The sequence below is a fragment of the Ranitomeya imitator genome, chromosome 2 (assembly GCF_032444005.1).
Source record: "Ranitomeya imitator isolate aRanImi1 chromosome 2, aRanImi1.pri, whole genome shotgun sequence".
Lineage (NCBI taxonomy): Eukaryota > Metazoa > Chordata > Amphibia > Anura > Dendrobatidae > Ranitomeya > Ranitomeya imitator.
The window spans coordinates 812,529,591-812,551,056 of NC_091283.1; the positions used below are offsets into that span (position 1 = coordinate 812,529,591).

Here is a 21,466-nt window from a genome sequence, read left to right on the forward strand (position 1 = left end):
ATCAGTCATAATGTCTCTATAACAGTGCCCAATATAATAGTATCAGTCATAATGTCTCTATAACAGTGCCCAATATAATAGTATCAGACATAATGTCTCTATAACAGTGCCCAATATAATAGTATCAGTCATAATGTCTCTATAACAGTGCCCAATATAATAGTATCAGTCATAATGTCTCTATAACAGTGCCCAATATAATAATATCAGACATAATGTCTCTATAACAGTGCCCAATATAATAGTATCAGTCATAATGTCTCTATAACAGTGCCCAATATAATAGTATCAGTCATAATGTCTCTATATATAACAGTGCCCAATATAATAGTATCAGTCATAATGTCTCTATAACAGTGCCCAATATAATAGTATCAGACATAATGCCTCTATAACAGTGCCCAATATAATAGTATCAGTCATAATGTCTCTATAACAGTGCCCAATATAATAGTATCAGACATAATGTCTCTATAACAGTGCCCAATATAATAGTATCAGTCATAATGTCTCTATAACAGTGCCCAATATAATAGTATCAGACATAATGTCTCTATAACAGTGCCCAATATAATAGTATCAGTCATAATGTCTCTATAACAGTGCCCAATATAATAATATCAGACATAATGTCTGTATAACAGTGCCCAATATAATAGTATCAGTCATAATGTCTCTATAACAGTGCCCAATATAATAGTATCAGTCATAATGTCTCTATAACAGTGCCCAATATAATAGTATCAGTCATAATGTCTCTACAACAGTGCCCAATATAATAGTATCAGACATAATGTCTCTACAACAGTGCCCAATATAATAATATCAGTCATAATGTCTCTATAACAGTGCCCAATATAATAGTATCAGACATAATGTCTCTATAACAGTGCCCAATATAATAGTATCAGTCATAATGTCTCTATAACAGTGCCCAATATAATAATATCAGACATAATGCCTCTATAACAGTGCCCAATATAATAGTATCAGTCATAATGTCTCTATAACAGTGCCCAATATAATAGTATCAGTCATAATGTCTCTATAACAGTGCCCAATATAATAGTATCAGACATAATGTCTCTATAACAGTGCCCAATATAATAGTATCAGACATAATGTCTCTATAACAGTGCCCAATATAATAGTATCAGTCATAATGTCTCTTTCAATGTTCATTTTATTAAGAAAAATGATAAGAGAAACAGAATAGTGGAGAATATCCATATCAATAAGAATAAAATAGTAAGAATCATATTTGAAATAGACTACAGATACATAATTTCTCTGCAAGCAATGCATAACAAAAAAGAAAAAAAAAAACAATGCACGATTTCTCAGGAGGAGAGATTGATGATTCAAGTACAATCATTAAATCAAGTTAATCACATTTATGAAAATCAGGAGATAGAGAAAGAGGGAAGGGGGGAAGAAGGGAGAGAACTTGATAGGGAGAGAGGAATAGAAAGAGGAGGAAGGGACGATCCGATGGAGAGTAATCTAGAAAAGAATAAGTGTTATATAGATATTACTATTGATTTACTCCATTATCTGAGACTTCAAGAAAAAATTTGGAACTAGATCTGAATTGAACCAAGGTTTCCCATATATTTCGGAAAGAATTTAATGACTCCTGCGTATTAGCTACCAATTCTGCAGTGTAATATAGTAAATTGATTTTCTCAAGAACTTGTTTTTTAGTGGGAGTTTGAGTTGTTTTCCACAGAGTGGGAATTTACCAGCAGCTATTGTATTGCTAGCCATTTTGGAGGCTAAAACATTCTGTGGCCATAAAGGTAGATTAATTAAAGTGGATTGGGGCTGCAGCACAGGGACCCGATCCAGTACTTCAGAAATTATCTCACCCACCAAGTGCTGAAAGGGCATAATTACTGGGCAGGGCCACCATATATGAAAATAAGTACCTAGCTCTGCACTGCATCTCCAGCTCACCTCCGAAGTATAGGGATGCCATTGATTCAATTGAGATGGAGTGCGGTACCATTGGGATAACACCTTATAAGAATTTTCTTGCATTTTTACACATTGGGAGTGGCCATGGGATCTATTATAAATAGAAGCAATTTGATCAGCTGTGAAATGAATATTGAGATCCCTCTCCCAGAGCCCTATGAATGCCCTTTTAGCATCAGCCTTCTGTAGGACCAGAGAATTATACATTTTTGATAAAACTTTCTTTGGAGGGTTTTGCTGAATACATAATTGTTCGGAGTAAGTTAAGCTGATTCTTATATTACAATAATCCTTAAGTCTTTTGAGATGGAGAAAAGAGATGTTGAGTTGTGGTATAAAAGCCTGGAGCTCTAAAAGAGTAATTAAAGAGCCATCTATACGCACTTGGTCAATCGGTATTGGCAGACCAGAAAATTCACAAGTAGCACTAGCAGGGTCTTTAGGTAATTTAGAAGGAATAGGACCTGCGACATCTTGTAGTGATAAGATAGGGGATAGAGGGGGAGTTGATTTGAGAAATTCTGTCCTCCACACTTTAAGGATAGCCGAGGTGATCTCATTTATAACTAATTGAGTAGCCCGCCTGTGAAGCTAACTACACCGCCTGTGTATCTAAATTTCTACTGCATCTAACCCAGTAAATAGTTTTGGGTCTAGGAGCAGTGTCTGCTCGTCAGCAGAGTAGCCCAACTGTGAAGCTAACTACACCACCTGTGCATCTAAATTTTTACTGCATCTAACCCAGTAAATCCTTTTGGGCCTAGTACCACAGTTTGGCCACTCAGCTCTGTTCAGTTTTCATCCATCGTTTTTTGCGCCAACAACTACAGATATAGAGTTGCCAATTAGTTAAGCACCAAAATGAGTGGCAAAAGGCCTCCTGCTGGTGGAAAGGAGAATAGGCATGTTGGAAAGGAAACAAAAAGGTTGTGTCCGTGGGGTAGGTGGTAAAGCAACAGTAACATCTGCAGAAGAAAGACCATCTTCCAGCCAAAGTAAGATGTCTACTTCTTTTCGTGGACAATCTCATATGATCCCTTTCTTACAACCATCACGACAAGCATCGCCAAAAATTCCAGATAAGGCACAAAAACAGCAGGTGCTTGAACGGATATCAAGTGCTCGTTCAAGTGGGCTCTCCTGCATGTCAACATCAACATCACAACTACTCCAGTCCTCAGAGGTGTCACCCCAATCGCACTTGCTCCTCACAGCTCCCAAGTCTCCAGCCGCCTGAGTATGGGGTAACACAGATGGTTGAGTCTGCAGAGCTGTTTACTCATACTATTGCCTGGGAATTAGAGGTCTGCTCCAGAGCTTCTGTGAATCCAGACGAGGAAATGATCTGCACTGATGCCCAGAATCTTTGTGAGTCGGATGCAGGCCCAGATGAAGAAGGTTCTGAGCATAATGTAGACCCTCGTTCCCAAACTGTAACTCCTGTTGGTGGAGACAATGAGGAAGATGATGAAACTGAGATACCTGATTGGAACGAAAACTTGACTTTTCGGTCAGGGCAGGAAGAGGTTGGCTCTGAGGACGACGGGTGTGAGAACACACAGGATGATGATGACGAGGTTGGAGACCCCACTTACTGTCAACCCACAGTCCGCCAGTCCATGAGGTCAGCAGAGGAGGTGGAGGAGGATGCTAGTGACGAGTCTGACGATGAGGTAACGTTGCGCCTTCCTGGACAGAGACGGAGTACTGGAAGCACGTTAACAACTGCATCCCCAACCCCAACTGTGCCTCTGACTAGAAGTCGTGGTGGCTCTTCAGGTCGCACAGGCTCTAAGCCTTGCATAGCCTGGGCATTTTTTGAGATCGCAAAGGATGACCCAACTCATGTTGTCTGTAAGGTTTGTCACCAAAATCTCAGTAGAGGCCAAAAAATGACTAGTTTGAGTACTTCATGCATGAACCATCACATGGATATGAGGCATAAGTTGCAGTAGGAAGCTCACTGTGCTACAAGGTGACCAGGTGGGCCGGGTCAACCACCATCCGCCCCATCAAGTGCATCCACGTCCTCTTTATCCTGTGTGACTGTGGGGACAGCAGTCGCACATGGTTTTGGATGCAGACCTTCCACTTCTTTACCCGCAACAGCCAGTGTGATTGGCAGGTCGTCAGGATATTTGCAAGTGGAAACACCTGCTGGTGTTGAGCGCTCTCTGACATCGAGACCACATTTTGATCAAGGCAACATAACATCTCCGCCTGCACCTTCCTCACAGACCAGCAGTTTTCCGGGGACACCCTACTCAACCCTGTCTAAGCACGGCAGCCAGCCCTCAGTCCCTCAGATGTGGACAAGTAAAAGACCATTTCCTCCTAGCCATGACAAAGCTAAGAGGTTGAATTTCACCATCTGCAAGCTGTTGGCTACAGAAATGCTGCCTTTCCGCCTGGTGGACACAAAGGATTTTCGAGACCTTATGTCCGTCGCAGTGCCCCAGTACCAGATGCCCAGTCGCCACTACTTCTCAAAGAAAGCTGTGCCTGCGCTACACCAGCATGTGGCACACAACATCACCGCTTCCTTGAGAAACTCTGTGTGTGACAGGGTGCATTTCACCACAGACACTTGGAAGACTTGACATGGACAGGGGCATTACATGTCGGTGACTGGGCACTGGGTAACTATGGTGACATCAGGAGAAGGGGCTGCTGTCCAAGTCTTGCCATTCCCACGAGTTGCTCGTCGATCCTCTGTATCTAGAAGTTCCTCCACTGCTTCTGCCTCCTCAACCTCCTCTAGGTCCTCCACCTGCACCCAAAGCCTGTCTGGTAATGCCCCCCGCGTTCTAACTGTGCAGAAGGAATCCTGCACACCTCCTTACTATGCTGTCACCAGGGCTCAACGACATCAGGCGGTGTTTACATTGAAATGTCTGGGAAATGTGAGTCACACAGCTGAGGAGTTGTGGTCAGCTCTGGAGACCGAGTTCCATCAATGGTTGTCTCCACTCAACCTGCAGCCAGGGAAGGCCGTGTACAACAATGCTGCAAACCTGGGTGCGGCCCTTCTCTGGGGCAATGTCACACACGTGCCTTGTATGGTTCACGTTTTGAACCTGGTTGTCCAGCAATTTTTATCGAACTATCCCGGACTAGATGGGCTTCTGCAGAGGGCACGGTCGCTGTGTGCTCACTTCCGCCATTCGCATCCCGCAGCTCAATGACTTACATCTCTACAGAAGTCTTTGGGCCTGCCAGTTCACCAGCTGAAATGCGATGTGCCCACACGGTGGAATTCAACTCTGCACATGTTGCAGCGACTGTGGCTGCACCAACGAGCCCTGGTGCAATACGTTATGATGTATAGCCTGGGCCAACGAGATCAGGAGGTGGGGCAAATCACGCTGCAGGAGTGGTCTCAGATCAGGGACCTATGCACCCTTCTGCACAGTTTTGAAATAGCGACGAAGATGTTTAGTGCTGACGATGTCATTATCAGCATGACTATTCTGGTGATTTACATGCTGGAGCACACCTTAAACAGTATTCGGAGTCAGGTGGTGGAACAAGAGGAGGAGGAGGAACAGGAGGAGTCGTATGCGGAAGGGATAATATCTCCCAGGTCCAGACGGTCGGCAGCACCAAGGCAGCTGGCATTGGAGGCTGGGGGAGAGGGATTACCGAGGGCGCATGGTAGCAGCCAAACTGTTGAAGAAGGTGCAGGAGGCGAGGAAGAAGTGGAGGACGAACTGGCGCTGGGCATGGAAGACTCATCAGATGAGGGAGACCTTGATCAAATTTCTGTTGTGCAAGGTTGGGGGGAGAGGGCAGAGGAAGGAAGCATGATTCTCACCTCACCACCACCAAGACAACAAGGACTTGGTCCTCCTGGATGTGCAAGACACATGAGTGCCTTCTTGCTGCACTACCTGCAACATGACCCTCGGATTGTCAGAATCCGAAGTAATGCCGACTACTGGGTTGTCACACTCTTAGATCCCCGATGCAAAAGTAAGTTTGCCGAAATAATACCTGCCATAGAAAGGGATTCACGCATGCAGGAGTATCAGCAGAGACTGTTACAGAATCTTACATCTGCTTTTCCACAAAACATCAGTGGTGCACGTAGTGAATCTCTGAGTTCTAACTTGCCAACCGTGGGACTATCGAGTCATCACTCAAACCATAACAGTAACATCGTATCTGGTGGTAACAGCAATTTTTTCCAATCGTTTCAAGATTTTTTTAGACCATCCTTTGCAAGGCCACAGGAGACAAGAAGTTTGACGCATAGCCAACACCTAGAGAGGATGGTACAGGAGTATCTCCAAGTTAACATTGATGCCATGACTGTGGAACTGGACCCTTGCTCATTTTGGGCTTCCAATCTTGAAAAATGGCCTGAGCTCGCCACTCACGCCTTGGAGATCTTGTTGTGCCCCGCAGCCAGCGTTCTCTCTGAACGTGTGTTCAGCGCTGCTGGTGGTGTGCTGACAGATAAGCGCACGCGGCTGTCCAGTGACAATGTAGACAGACTCATGTTCATCAAGATGAACAAATCCTGGATCCGCAAGGACTTTTCTACCCTTGTGTCATCCTGGGGAGACTAAAAGCTTGAAGATTTTTGAAAATCACCTCACCAACCGTTTTAAAAAACTCTGGCGAAATTAATGCCACTTAAGTGGTGTCTGTGGACGAATTTTTGAAAAAAATGGAGACTCTTTTTGGAGTCCCCTTGCTGGGTTTTACATGACGTTGCCATCATCAATTCCAGGTGGGTGGGGTCGTCTGCAGAGTTGTTTACTCATACTATGGCCTGGGATTCAGAGGTCTGCTATTGGTTTCAATGGGGTTCGACAGTGTTCGTCGAACGTTCGACGAACATTCGTCGAACACGCCCCAATTTGACGAACTGAACTCGAATACTAGGGGGGTGGCTCAACACTACTCTTCAGCTTCATATAATGATGGTGTCCGGAATAACATGCTGATCATATAAATATAATCCCATTCCCCAACACTGTCCTGCAAATCCATCTGCGGAATATAGGCTGTTTGTAATTGGCTACGTCCAACCCCCTGTTCTACTATTAGACACTACCGCATGTAGATCTATATATATATAAGAATGAGTGTGTGTGTGTATCGACGATGATGTCATAATGGTTGCCATGGCGACAATGATATCATAAAGGTTGCCATGGCGAAGATGATGTCATAAAGGTTGCCATGACGATGATGCTGTCATAATAGGTAGCAATGGTGACGGTGATGTCATAATGGTTGCCATGGTGACAATGATGTCATATTAGGTTGAATGGTGACGGTGATGTCATAATGGTTGCCATGGCGATGATTATGTCATAATAGGTTGTAATGGTGACGGTTATGTCATAATGGTTGCCATGGTGACGATGATGTCATAATAAGTTGCCATGGCGATGATGTCAGAATGGTTGCCATGGTGAAAATGATGTCATAATAGGTATATGGGCACGGAACTATGGGATGGAGGATGTGTGATGGGTATATGGGCACAGGACTATGGGATGGAGGATGTGTATGATGGGTATATGGGCATGGGACTATGGGATAGAGACCGTGTGATGGGTATATGGGCATGGGACTATGGGATGGAGGATATGTATGATGGGTATCTGGGCATGGGACTATGGGATGGAGGATGTGTATGATGGGTATATGGGCACAGGACTATGGGATGGAGGATGATCATTATAATATAACAAAAAGGGGAGAAGCCAGCGCAGCCTAAGGTTAAGACGCAATACATAAAGTGCAAATGCACATATTAATTTCTAACTGTATTTTCAAAATGAGACTAGCTCTTCAGATAGTTGATAATGACAATAATATAAGAGAATATTGACATTCTTAAATAAATATGCCAAAATGTTAGAAATACTATCGGGGTTCACTATTCAGCAAAAAAGTTGCAAATGTTTGAAGTCTTTTACCAACTTCTTTCACAATTCTGCAGTGATTTCATAAACACGTGTAATGCAGATGAAGGCTAATTCAACCCAGTCAAATTGTTGGCATTTTATTACATCTTTGTTGCAGTCCATATGTTTGTAATAATAGTGGCTATTTACACCACCATTACATGTAAATCAGATTTATGGAGGGAAATTTCCATTTTGTCATTTCTCTGCCTGGATTCTAGAATGCAGCTAATTTCATTGACTCACCAGGTGGTCCAGTAAACTACAGCATTTCTTTGTCTTCCTTTGTTTCTTTTTGTTTGTTCCTCATTGTAAGGCTTGGAATTCATTTACTATGAGCCCTGCCGCCTATAAACCACCCATTAACTGGGAGACGTCCCAAAAAGCATGAAAATGGAAACTTAGGACATACCGTAAATAGTAATCATCTGCTTAGAGGTATTAGAGTAAAACTAATAAAAGAACTAAATTAAGATCAGTGAGTGTTGGATGATTGTTGTTTTAAGACACTTTGGTCATTTCCAGCATGTGTCTTCACCATATTATGTCATGGCGCATCTCTTGAATATGTTCCTGATCACTTGGACCCATAATCATTCTTAAAACTAATTATTTGTTTCTGCCTCATTAGTGCTGTGGCTACTTTAGAGTGTTTCCATATTAATAGTATGGGCGTCTATGTTTGCGCAGTGGGCGGAGGATTGAGGAGCACTGAGTTGTAGGAAGAAAGCCAAAGTATCCACAACCTTCTCAGTGCCCAGTTCCATGGGAATCCGAGAGTTCTAACACCCGCTACTCAATGTTTCTCACTGGCCCCTGCTCCAGCATTGGCTCCCCTGCTATTCTGCTCCGGCATGCACCTCTGAGGACACGTTCTATGGCTTTACAGGCTGACCCAAGTGGTGGCACACAGCCATAGTTTTCAGGTGGTTGGCATGCTAGCCTCTACCGCAAATATTTCTTCTTTTCCTGACAAACTTCCTTACTGTTCTCTCCTGAAATACAAATCTCTGGTATGGCACGTGACTTTGCTACATTACTACAAGCGAGTCACTGGTCGTACACAGTTCTGCCATACCGCTGAGATCTGCTGCAACACTAAACTTCGCGACATCTCCTAATTGAGACTCCTAACCCACTCAAGTCTGCTAGATCGACGACAAGTCTCCTCTAACTGTGCTACTATCTCAACCATGCTTTTCCGATCTCACTTCGACTTTAGTTTTTGGCTTCCCGCTAGTTGCCATCCAGTCTACAGCCTCCATTGCTGCAGCCTGTCCACCTCACGGTACTAACAACATTGGTCTGTGCTGCTCCATAATGTCTTTTCCAGGCGAGACATAAAAGCCATAAGTGGCAGCTGTGTCATACAAAATGTAGTAGGGTGACATATCTGGTCCTACTGTATAAATTATGGCATTTCGATCCCTTATGGAGCATATGTTGTTATGTAGCCCTTGTTGGGTTGGGAGACATGATCAATACCATAAAAGTAATTCAGGGCCAATCAAGTAATTGGAACACACGAAGATTAAGGAGAAAACACCCATAGACCCTACAACGTTCAAGATCATGTTTTTAAGGATCTACACATATCTAGAAATGATGAGAACAACGTACTTCCTGCCACCGTATGCCAAGAGGCTCCATTCACAGTTCCCTCCTCCTTGTTAAAATCCTCAGTGTGACATGCCCTCCGGCTAGAGTCCGTCATATGCCGATGAGTGGAAGCATAAGAATATGCCAGCCAGCGAAACACATGGTCATCAGGGGTTCCGCTATACTCTTGGGTCTTCCATAGCGAGCGCACCATGTCAAAGGGATAAGACACCACCAGCTCTCCTCCTTGCAGGTTTCCACCCAGAACAAAAGGGATCTTTTCCATCCATGTAATCAGGGCCCGAGTTTCTATAGCAACCTATATGCGATAATTATAAAACCGTAACATTCCATAAATACATTTTTCTACAAGTTATCGCATATCCTGACAATGTGATGGGGAACAACTTTTACTTTGATGGTACAGATTCCAAAAGTTAAAAAAAAATAATAAGCGGAACCTGGGAAATTACATGTCTTAAACACAAGGAAAGATTTATGCTCAAAGAGTAACCATCAATTTAAAGGGGGTATGTCACTTGCTCGAAAAAAATGGAGTTGAATACTTCCTAAAACTCCCTGAGCTCTCCTAATACTGACATTATTTTCCATTTTGCAGCAAGTGACAGGTCCTCATTGATTTTTATTCCATAGATCAATAGTACATATGAAAATAAGCAAGTGTATAATATATCTTATCGGAAAAATGTACTGTTTTCATTCTGAATTGATGGGCAAAATCTGTTCTCCATAGAACTTTATGAGCACCAACTGTCATGTCCTATCTTAGTAATGGGAACATCTGTATTCACTAAAGACAGATTTTACCTATGAATTGAGAATTTTGAGAAGGAATTATCAGGAGGAGAGAGAAGCAGATTTCTCTGATAAGAGATATTACAAAAGAGTTTTTATTTTCACGTGTACTATTAATTTATGGAAAAAATTATGGTTACTTTTTAAGCCTCATGTACGTAACCATTTTACAGGTGAAGATTGTGTTATATGGACCTGGAATATGACATAGGGGCCGATTCTGTACTTAAATATGCATCCAAAAATTTGTATTTTCCATATTAAAGAGATATGGTAAGACAACATGTTGCTCGAAGGTGGCACAATACAGATACACATAGAGGTCCCACATGTCCATTAAACGTGCTGTGTCAGACTCCATACATGGATCATACCAATGGCAAATAAATTAGGAAGGAACCTTTGCCTTTCTTCGCAGCTAAAGGACCTTCTATCTAAAACATGTCAGCTCTCTGGTGGGTTCTCCCAAAACGTGCTGCCCAAATTCACCAACTTCAACAAGATCTGACAAATATCTAATGTATATCGGGGTTTAACGACCATCCTCCGATGGAGCATGTTGGATTGAAACATGACCGATCTTTTGTTCCTGCACAAGTATCTTCCCATTGAAAGCACATGCAAGGCATTGGAAAGAATAGTGGCAAGATGAAAGGAATAACTGTCGGCCAACGAGTATTACATGTATATAAATGGGCACTGTGACTCACAGTGGCATTCTCATACTGATACCAGTCAGGGATAGGGATGTGATTGTTAGGAACTCTGCGCATATTCCTAGGACGATCCTCTGACTCCCATAACAACGAGTTCAACTCTGGAAAATTGTTATTTACGTCAATCCCATCAGCTGTCCAACGACCTAAAGACCATCCACCCAATTCGGAGCCCTAAAATAAAAAGACATTAAAAAGGCGTTACAGAAGTGCCCTAACTTGCGCCTAATCATCTGTTGCAAAACCTCAACTCTCATTGCATCATGAAGTGGTCAGAAGGGTTCAGAAATTGGGATTTTTACAATAAAGGAACTTAAGCGTCTCCCCAAATCGTGAAAAAAGTCTTCTACAGAGTGTGGATGCCGAGAACTCCAACTTTCTTGATTGGAATTCCACCCCAGATTGAAGGTGAAGCTTTTCCCCTTTGATTAATCAAGTATCCAGATATTACTGCTCACCAGTTCCGCAGCCTTCTCGTACCCATCTGGGTTGATGGATGGAAGGAAATGAATACGTGTGTTGGTGATGAGGTGTCTAACACGTTTGTTGCCTGTCAGGTACTCCTGGCACAAGAACTGCATCAACAACAGAAGAAGTTCCCGTCCTAAGGCTTCATTCCCATGAGCTCCAGCCATATATCGAAATTCAGGTTCTCCTGGATAAATAGAAACAAAGACACCGCGCCAGCAGTTCATGTTACACGCGACATAAAATGGCAAATTAAATGCACTGGCCATCTTCATATAGACGGAGCAATATCAGACCTATGAAATACCTAAGCACTGGGAATTCCTATTATGTCATATAGAGTGCTATGTAAAGCAGATATGTTACCAGATTCCACAAAACAAGCTGCCATATTATTAAACAGATCTTTTTGATCTGGTTAGGCTAGTGTACTTATGATGAAAATCCAGGTCAGAATGGTTGTATAATCTGCTTCTTAAAGTTTTTTCTCCTTTCTAATACAATGAGCATTTTATGAATCTAGTTAGAGTTGAACATCCTGATTTCAGGATTATACATGAATTTTCAAATAAATACACCAGCCTCATCAGGTCTAAGAGATCTATTTAATAATGTGTGCAGTCTGAATTGGGTTTCATGTAGGATCGAGTAGGATAACTTACACCATCTTTAGCACTGAACCAAAGAAACACACATTACAATATAATACTGGACTTTTATGATTGTACATACAGTACTGTGCAAAAGTTTTAGGCAGGTGTGTAAAAAAAATGCTGCAAAGTAAGAATGCATTAAAAAATAGAAGTGATAATAGTTTACTTTTATCAATTAATAAAATGCAAAGGGGATGAGCAAAATAGAAATCTAAATCAAAACAATATTTGGTGATTGCCCTTTGCCTTCAAAAGGGCATCGTCCATTCTTCTAGGTACGAATATGGAGTTTTTGCAGGAATTTGGCAGGGAAGTTGTTCCCAACATCTTGGAGAATTGTATAAATTCTTCTGTCTCTCCTTGCAGAATCGAAGATGTTCAGATCAGGGCTCTTTGAATTTTATTAATTGATAAAAATAAAAAGTATGAACATATACAATATAAATAAATACATTTTATTAATATCAGGATCAAGAAGCTGGGGTCCCATCCTCTATAAGATATACATCGTTTCTTAGCATGACACAAGTCAGTTCCAGATCTATAACACAGACATAAGCAGAGAGAAGAGGATGTAACAGCACAGATGAGGAATCATATGGAAAAAAAACAAGATCCAGAGAAGAATTGGCACCAATCTGAAACCAGTGGATGTCAATCATAACCAATTGTCAAAGAAAGGACTGTGAAAGAAAGGCACTGCAAAAAGACGCGTTTTTCCAATACAAATTCCTGCCTGTACACAGAAAGCAATTCACAAGCCATCCGGCTGGAACCAATATCGACAAATCCCTGCAGTGTGTGGAATAATTGCATGTGTCCTCGCCGTGCATTTCTTAGCTGAACGCCCCGTGGCTGAAACATTTGGTCACGCTTTTCTGCACCTAAGATTAGCCCCTGATGAAGCGTTGGTGAAACGCGTGTTGGGTGTTTGGTGGGTGAGCTCCTCTGTCATTGATTACTTATATTTATATTTGCCTTGGGCTATTTATTTATTGCCATTTTTTGTCTAGACTCTGTGTATTTACATGTCTGTACACTATTGAATACTCATTCATGCATACTGTTAATCGACATTTCACAATTATGTGATCTATACTGCTTACTCTTGGGATTCCCATTGTTGCTTACCCACCAATTTTAGCTCTTTGTCTGCATTGCCGGAATAACTTGCATTTTAATTGCTTTTAGAATTTGCATATTCTTGGTAATTTGTATCACTATGTTTTGTCCTGGCACATAGTCCTTCTTCTCAGTTATATATGATTGAATAAAGGTGCGGATTATAGAAGCCCAGGGAATTCCATCTCCCGGTTCCTAAAAACCACAAAACAGACACTCACAGGAGAGCTTAGTGGACTTTCAATAATATAGATATATGATTTATAATAGATGGCAGAAGATATCTGCATGGTAACTAGTTGAAATCTACAGGTCAGCTGCGTACCTATTGCCACAATGGAACCATAGAAGATACCTGGCTATGTTTACCTCCTGCTCAAACAGGGAATCGGGTATTAAAATCTAAAATGTATACTGAAGAGTGACAGCCCTTCAAAAACTTCTAAAGTTATTCATATCAATTTGTTCTGTCAACAAGCATCTAATGGGTTTAGTTGTGCCAAACCATACAAAGATGTGCCTATCCTCGGTGCCCACAAGAACACACAACTGCCCACAGACCACAGTCTCCGGATGTGACTGGGTCAATTCATAAGACGGTTCTATGCATTTAGCCTATGGTTTAAGAACTCCTTCATCCAGGTTTAAAGGCTGCTGTCAGGAATAGACCCTCGGGTTGGGTGGTGTTTATTGGCTGTGTTTGATTTTAAAAGTCATTTTCTGATTGTCTTTTAGCTGAAAAAGTAACTACCCCTTTCTGAACCTCATGGCTCTCCACTCTTGTACTTTGACAAGGGAATTCCCATACACAGACTGCTTGGACATATTGTATGGATCTTGCTGAGCAGCAGTTGAAAGCATCTTCTAAAGAAGCATGAACTGTCCATGTGAAACAACCCTACACCATGGCATTTCGAAGAGTGCAAAGCAAAATAAAATAATAAAATATGTTACAAAATACAGTATGTGTAATGTCTGGGAGATAACTAAATGAAACTAAAGTTTAGGTAAGATTTTAGAAGTGTTTGGTAATTCCAGGCGCCCACAGATCATTACTTATATTTGGCCAAGCTGTACAGATTTAGTTTCTGGTGAACAAGCTCCATGAACATTTCAGAAGAACTGAAGGTGCTTTACCGATTTCCTTGAGTTTGCCAAAGTTTTTAAAAACCAGACGTTATTCCCCCATCAAATGCAAACTCTCCCCTGGTGAAATGAACACATCACAGCCAAAGGAGATGATAAGAGTGAGAACAGTCGTAGAAGAGACAGGCGGGAAGGTGCAGGACATACATAGAGTGTGTTTATTCTCCTAACCAACTTCGTGCTCCCCGGGGTTATCCGACATCTCCATGGCGTACAGCTTGAGCCCCTCGTGGCTGCGGCCGATGTTATACACACGAGTGATGTTAGGACACATCTCATTCACCACTTTCATCAACTGCAAAAAACAAAAATCAAAAAGCTACCTTGTTATAAAAGTTAGAAGTGTAAGTACTGGGTTTCCAATACTAAAGTAAGTGATGGTGAAACCCAACATATTGTGTAGGCCTCAAAATAAGCAGTTGATGACACTAAAGAGGTACACATCATATTCAGCCATAAACCAAACAAGGGAATCAGTTTTTTTTTTTTCGGTAGCCTACCCTATATAATGCACAAACAATGGGTATAAAGCACGGCTGAATTTACTACGCATAAGTGATAGAAAAATTTTGGCCATACCTGTCTCATTTCCTTGTAATTGTGATGTCGGAAATCCAGGTTGTCAGAAGTCGTCATCTCGTTCCTTCTGTAATAATAATTATTGGGATCTAGGCATAAAATAATAGGGATAATATTACTAACTGTGAGACATTATATTATTTTAGCTCATAAGTGGCATTTTTAAAAGTTTCATGGTAAAAAGAAAAATAAATCAGAAATACCTTAAATTGAAAATCAAATTATTTGCAAATGCCAATTGGGTCATTAGACTATAGTTATTGGCCAATACTGACGACAGTGACCGCTGCTGTGTGCTACTGGGCTGTGCAGCAGAAGTTGCCAATGTGACAGCCCCTTTTTCTGACATCACTTCCTGTCCTGCAGCTATTGGTTGATGTCACCTCACACTGACTTCCTGTCCTGCCCTCATCCTGTGTGCCCTGTGGTAATACTGACAACTCACCTTCTATATTGGGAGCACAAAGCAGAGAGGAGGGAGCTGAAAGGCGAGGACGGGATTCATAATAACACAAACATCTTGACGGGAAATATTATACATTTAAAATCCAATCATTTAAAACATAATTATTATTATTACTACGAAAAAAATATTAACAAGCTCCTATGGATAGTATGTAGACAATGTAGATGGCGACTTGACTCTAATTAACTAACCTGGCAAAGGACATCCCAGTATTTCCATCCTCATGCATATGTTGCCTTCTTCATACCAAGAGCGTGGATTGATCCGGATATAACGGCCGACCAAGGGCTCTAGAAACTCACTCAAAACGGGAATTTCCTTCTCGCTATTCCCTGTAAAGATCTGTAAAGACAGAAAATATACACAATATTTCACAAAGCCACCAAAGGTTACGTAATGCACATTCGCACCCCGCAGGACTGGTTCAAATTATTGCACGGCCATGTGCATGCTGCCTAAGGCCTCATCCACGCATCCGTGTTGCACGCATCCGTTTTTTTTCACAGATAGAACACGTACCCATTATAATCTGTGCTGAGACATGTCCATTTTTTTCCGGTGTCATGGATGGCATCAGTGATCAGTCCTTGTGATGTCCGTATCGAACATTGAAAAGTATAGGAGAAATTTTGTAATTTATTTCTTCACCCATGCAAGAAAAAAAAACTCTGATGACACACTGATGCGAAAAATGGACACTGATGACACTGGCACAAAAAAAAATGGAGCTGTGTCATCGGTTTTTCATGGACCCATAGACTTTTATTGACCCTTTTCATGAGTGATACTGGAAAAAACATAGACATTTGAATAGCCCCATAGACTATAGATTATAATGGGTAGGTGTTGTATTTGTGAAAAACACAGATAGAGCATGTAACGTGCAACACGGAAATCTGATTGAAGCCTTACTCAATGGAAAATAATGAAGAGATCATTAATACAATGAAACTGTATCATTTCCCTCTATAGCCCCACTGGAGGTTTGTCTAAATCCCATTTTTAGGCTACATTCACACGTTCAGTATTTGGTCAGTATTTTACTTCAGTATTTGTAAGCCAAAATAAGGAGTGGGTGATAAATACAGAAGAAGTGGTGCATATGTTTCTATTATACTTTTCCTCTGATTGTTCCACTCCTGGTTTTTGCTTACAGGATCATAATGGGCGGAAAAGGGAGAATCTGCATCTTTATTACCAGGCGGAATGAGTTTCGATCGGTGGAGGAACAGAAGAACATGAACAACTGTTCCAGAATCGGTGGAGCAATGTTAAATACTCATTTTAAATGTTAAATTCCAGTGAAAGATTCTCTTGAACAGATATTTCATATCATTCATTGCATTTATAAAAATAAATAAATCGGGGACCAGCCCGTCATTACCGTACCGGCCGACTCTTTCGTCAGCAATCTGTTGGATTGTAGACAAAGTCTCGGTGTGTTATAAAACATTGCCCCTTCCCTGCTGACGTATTAAACCTGATCACACGCTGTGAGACATAAGCAATTCTGACTTTTCGGTGTTGCACTTCACAAGTTTCCTAATTAGCTGCTGGAGGTAAGTGAAGCCTGGATCATACACCTCAGCTAATTGCCGCCCGTTATATGTATTTCATATGTGTTGGGGGTTTTAATGCCTGGCCCGGCAACCCTGTTTACCCATCTGTAAATCTTTCAGGATATAAGTTTTCTGCCCTTAACAATTTCTAATAAAACCTACAGTAATGAAGGTTTATGGAAATAGTCTTGCTTCCAGATGAAACTTGGCAGGATTGCAGATTTTCTGAGATCTTTTTCAAAATTCCATTTAGCCTTTTTATGTAATAACATTAACCACTTCTGTATATGATAGAAATAACATTATAGATAAGTAAAGCTTAAAGCAATGATAAAAAGATAGATAGATAGATAGATAGATAGATAGATAGATAGATAGATAGATAGATAGATAGATAGATAGATAGATACTCGAGTATAAGCCGACCCCCCTAATTTTGCCACAAAAAACTGGGAAAACTTAATGACTCGAGTATAAGCCTAGGGTGGGAAATGCAGCAGCTACCAGTAAATGTCAAAAGTAAAAATAGGTACCAATAAAAGTAAAATTAATTGACACATCAGTAGGTTAAGTGTTTTTGAATATCCATATTGAATCAGGAGCCCCATATAATTCTCCATAAAGTTTATGATGGCCCCATAAGATGCTCCGTATTAAAATATGCCCCATATAATCTTGCATAAAGGTTAATAATGGCCCCATAAGATGCTCCATAGACACATTTGCCCAATATAATGCTGCACAAATGTTGATTATGGCCTCATAAGATGCTCCATAAAGATATTTGTCCCATATAGTGCTGCACAAACATTGATCATGGCCCCATACAGACACTTGCCCCATATAGTGCTGCACAAACGTTATGGCCCCATACAGTGCTGCACAAACGTTATGGCCTCTATGGGAGGTGGAGCCGCATATTCATTACTGTAATGAGCGGTACCATGTGACCGCTCAGTACAAGAAGAAGCTGTCAGCGCCAGGGAAAAGACGTGCAGGGACCGCACCAGGAGCAGGTGAGTATAATTAGACAGCCCCCGCTCCCCCTCCCCTGCCGACCCCTGGGTATGACTCAAGTATAAGCCGAGAGGGGGACTTTCAGCCCCAAAAAATGGGCTGAAAATCTCAGCTTAAACTCGAGTATATACGGTAGATATGGATCACCCCCATGGGGCCGTGGGGTACTCGGTACCGGGTCCTGCGGTTCACAGGGGGATGTCACGGTGGCTGACCCGGTCCGTGGCCCTGGGACGTCCGTGTGAAAGGGAAAGGTATTTAAAGGGATAAAGTTTGTGTTCATGACGCCACCTGTGGTATTCCGTCAGGGTGACCGACGCTGCTTTAAGGGGTCCGCTGGGGTGATGTTATGGCAGCTAGATGGTATACCTTCCCACAGGTGAAGTATGTCCCCAGGGCTTCCCGGTGTTTAGATGGAAGATGGTGAGAGGCGCACAGAAGAACAAGGACACAAGGTTGCAGTCTCTTTACCTTTACTGAAGACTTCAGTGTCCAGGGCACCAGATCACAGGGCAGGCAGAGTCCGGCCGGTTTGGAGGAAAGTGCAGAGTCCCCTTGTCCAGGTGGAAATCATTAGCCTTCCCTTGCTCTGTAGTGGTGTAGTCCCTTACTGCCTATGGCTTCACATAAGGGTCTCACAGATGTAGTGTTTCTCTCTCTCTGTCCCCCATATAGGATAGGACAAAACCCGGATGACTGGTGATTTGAGCCTGTTTATAGGGTCTCTTAGATAACCCAGCTCTGTAGGTGTCTCCGTGCCTCCTGGGTGTAGGGCGAACAGGTAACTTTCAATTAGCTGTCCTGCCGGTCTCTGGAGCAAGGCATAAAGGTCCTTACTCCCTCGGTGTTCCGGCTACCTGGGCTTCTGCACCTCAGAAGGAGGCAGCCTGTGCCGGGCTGGTCCCCTTCTGGTATCCTCTCCTTTGCTGTGACTCCCTTCACGCTCGCTGCAAAACAGTTCTGCCTTTCAATGTCTCTTTCTGGGAGCTGCAGCTCTGAGGGCATGCACAGCTCCTTTAACACTCCATCATCCTCAGACTCTGGTCTGGAACTCACTAACTTTCCCTACAGACTACCAGTTGTATATATATATATATATATATATATATATATATATGTATGGGGAGTGACCTAATAAATAGGAGCAGAAGCTCCCCCTGGTGGCCTGGAGTGTAAACTGTGTTGCATGTTTGTGGTACCTGGATGCAATTATCCTTCATTGCCTCCAAACGTAGCATCACTCTCCCCGAGAGGAAAGCAATACCACTGCGTTGTCCAGGACCCTGGGGCGCCGCAGATAGATAGAAAGATAGATACAGCTCTGGCAAAAATTAAGAGACCACAACATCAAAACCCTGTCATGGCCAGCCCAATCTCCAGACCTGAACCCCATTGAAAACCTCTGGAATGTAATCAAGAGGATGATGGATAGTCACAAGCCATCAAAGAAGAACTGCTTACATTTTTGTGCGAGAAGCAGTGTGAAATACTGGAAAGCATGCCAAGACGCATGAAAGCTGTGATTAAAAATCGTGGTTATTCCACAAAATATTGATAGTATTGTTGTTTCTAAATGATTATAAACTTGTTTTCTTTGCATTATTTGAGGTCCGAAAGCCCTGTTCTTTTTATTTTGACCATTTTTCTTTGTCAGAAAAAAATTACAAAATGTATTGCTTGGAAATTCGGAGACATGTTGTCAGAAGTTTATAGAATAAAGGAACAACATACATTTTACTCAAAAATATACCTATAAAGATAAAAATCAGACAAACTGCAGTGGCCTCTTAATTTTTGCCAGAGCTGTAGATAGATAATAACAGAATAATAGAAATTAGAGCTGTGTGAATTGATTCAAGGCAAATCAAATTTGCTTAGAATTTCGCCAAAAATTTGGATTTGCTGGGACCCTAAGTTTTTGCATTTCAATTTCGCTTGAATGATTTCTTGATTCTTTTAAGGGCTGAGAATGGGTTATAAAATAGAGTAAAAACATTCTACTCACTTACCCCCACAGCTATCCTAGTGCCACAACTTCCCGTCTGGGCCTTTACTGGCTTCTTCCTCCCTGCAGGATCGGTCTTCTCTTCCGTCTTCACTCTTTGGTGACGCCAGAACTGACTAGGACCCAAGTGGGGTAAAGCTCATCATGGTGCGTGCATTAGACAAGGAAAAAGTAAATATGAAGATGGAAGAGAAGACCGGTGCTGGAGGAAGGAAGTGAGCCAGTGTAGGTCTTGGCCGGGAGCTACGGCAATAGGACAGGTGAAAGGCAAAATGTTTTTTTTTTATTTTTAACTTCTCGGTTTGTTACCTTCTGGGTTATGGAGAGACCTCGGAGCATAATAAATAACTTTTTACCACCAATTTAATTTGCGTGGAAAAAAAAAATCAGCATGAATACAATTTCCCACCAAATTTGAGCGAATCTGGCAAAGCGAAGTTTGGTAGATTCACTCATCTCTATTTAAAACATAAAAAAAGCTTCTCTTACCAGATCTCCAGTTTCATTTTTTGCAAAGACCCAGCTGTGACTGTCATTGCTGACCATGACTCGATAAGAGGTGACCCAGTCACTCCTAAGGTGAGAAAATTCATCAGAAGACATGGACAAAAAACAATAGACACAAGACGGGTTACAAAGCTTCTATGAAGAGTTAGATACAAGAATTCACACAGGAAACATTGTTAGAAATGCGGCAGGATCCTTCATTGTCTTTGATAGAGGAAGACTACTACAATCACTGCGGGTCCGAAAGTTCTTCCCAAAGAAGTTCGATGAGGCTTAGGGTGGCCCCGGACAGCAGAGGTCCCTTGTGCTAGAACAGAACATGGATCCTTTGCTGCTGGCACATTGCACTTTATAACCAGCCTGACCGCTATGTCTGCTCTATACTGGATTATTTCTGTTTTATCTTTTATGACTTTCTATTATGTCTCGTGAGCGCCTCAGTGCCACCACTTACCATATTTGCTATTAAAGGTAATTTTATATAATAATATTTCCTTTGCCCTGATACTTCTTGTAATCTAATTATGTAACCCTTGTCTCGGTTCTATTCCTCTTTTTAGTTTCCACTGAATGCAGAATGAAGTAAATTCCAGGTGAAATCTCAGGAAGATTTTTTTTCTTTCTTCTTCCACCAGAACTTCCTGTGTCATGGCAGATCAGGGCGCAGGACCCGTATTGGGCATGTGTGTGTGTTTTCTCATTTGTGTGTCACATCTCCAGTCTGTTGTACAGAAACAGCCGGTGCCTTGTAAATAGAAAATGTGAGAGAGACAGATCGCTCCCCCGCGACACCTGCTCTCCCCCTCACTATCCCTGCGCAGAACACTGCAGAGCCTTTCAAAAGAAAGCATCATTAAATAATGAGCTGCTTACAGCAGGCGAAGGGTTAACATGAAGCAGGAATATTTCACT

General features: G+C 41.9%; 1 protein-coding gene across 1 annotated transcript in view; it reads right to left on the bottom strand.

Moving 5' to 3' along the window:
• CPXM2 (carboxypeptidase X, M14 family member 2) overlaps positions 1–21,466 on the bottom strand; it is a 110,411-nt gene that overhangs the window by 22,861 nt on the left and 66,084 nt on the right. Inside the window, exons 6-12 of the mRNA XM_069753873.1 lie at positions 20,537–20,621; positions 15,658–15,808; positions 15,001–15,089; positions 14,593–14,716; positions 11,491–11,687; positions 11,027–11,206; positions 9,522–9,819 (exon numbers count right to left, since the gene is read on the bottom strand). Of these exons, the coding sequence (XP_069609974.1) occupies positions 9,522–9,819; positions 11,027–11,206; positions 11,491–11,687; positions 14,593–14,716; positions 15,001–15,089; positions 15,658–15,808; positions 20,537–20,621 (1,124 nt within the window). The remainder of the gene's footprint in view (positions 1–9,521; positions 9,820–11,026; positions 11,207–11,490; positions 11,688–14,592; positions 14,717–15,000; positions 15,090–15,657; positions 15,809–20,536; positions 20,622–21,466) is intronic.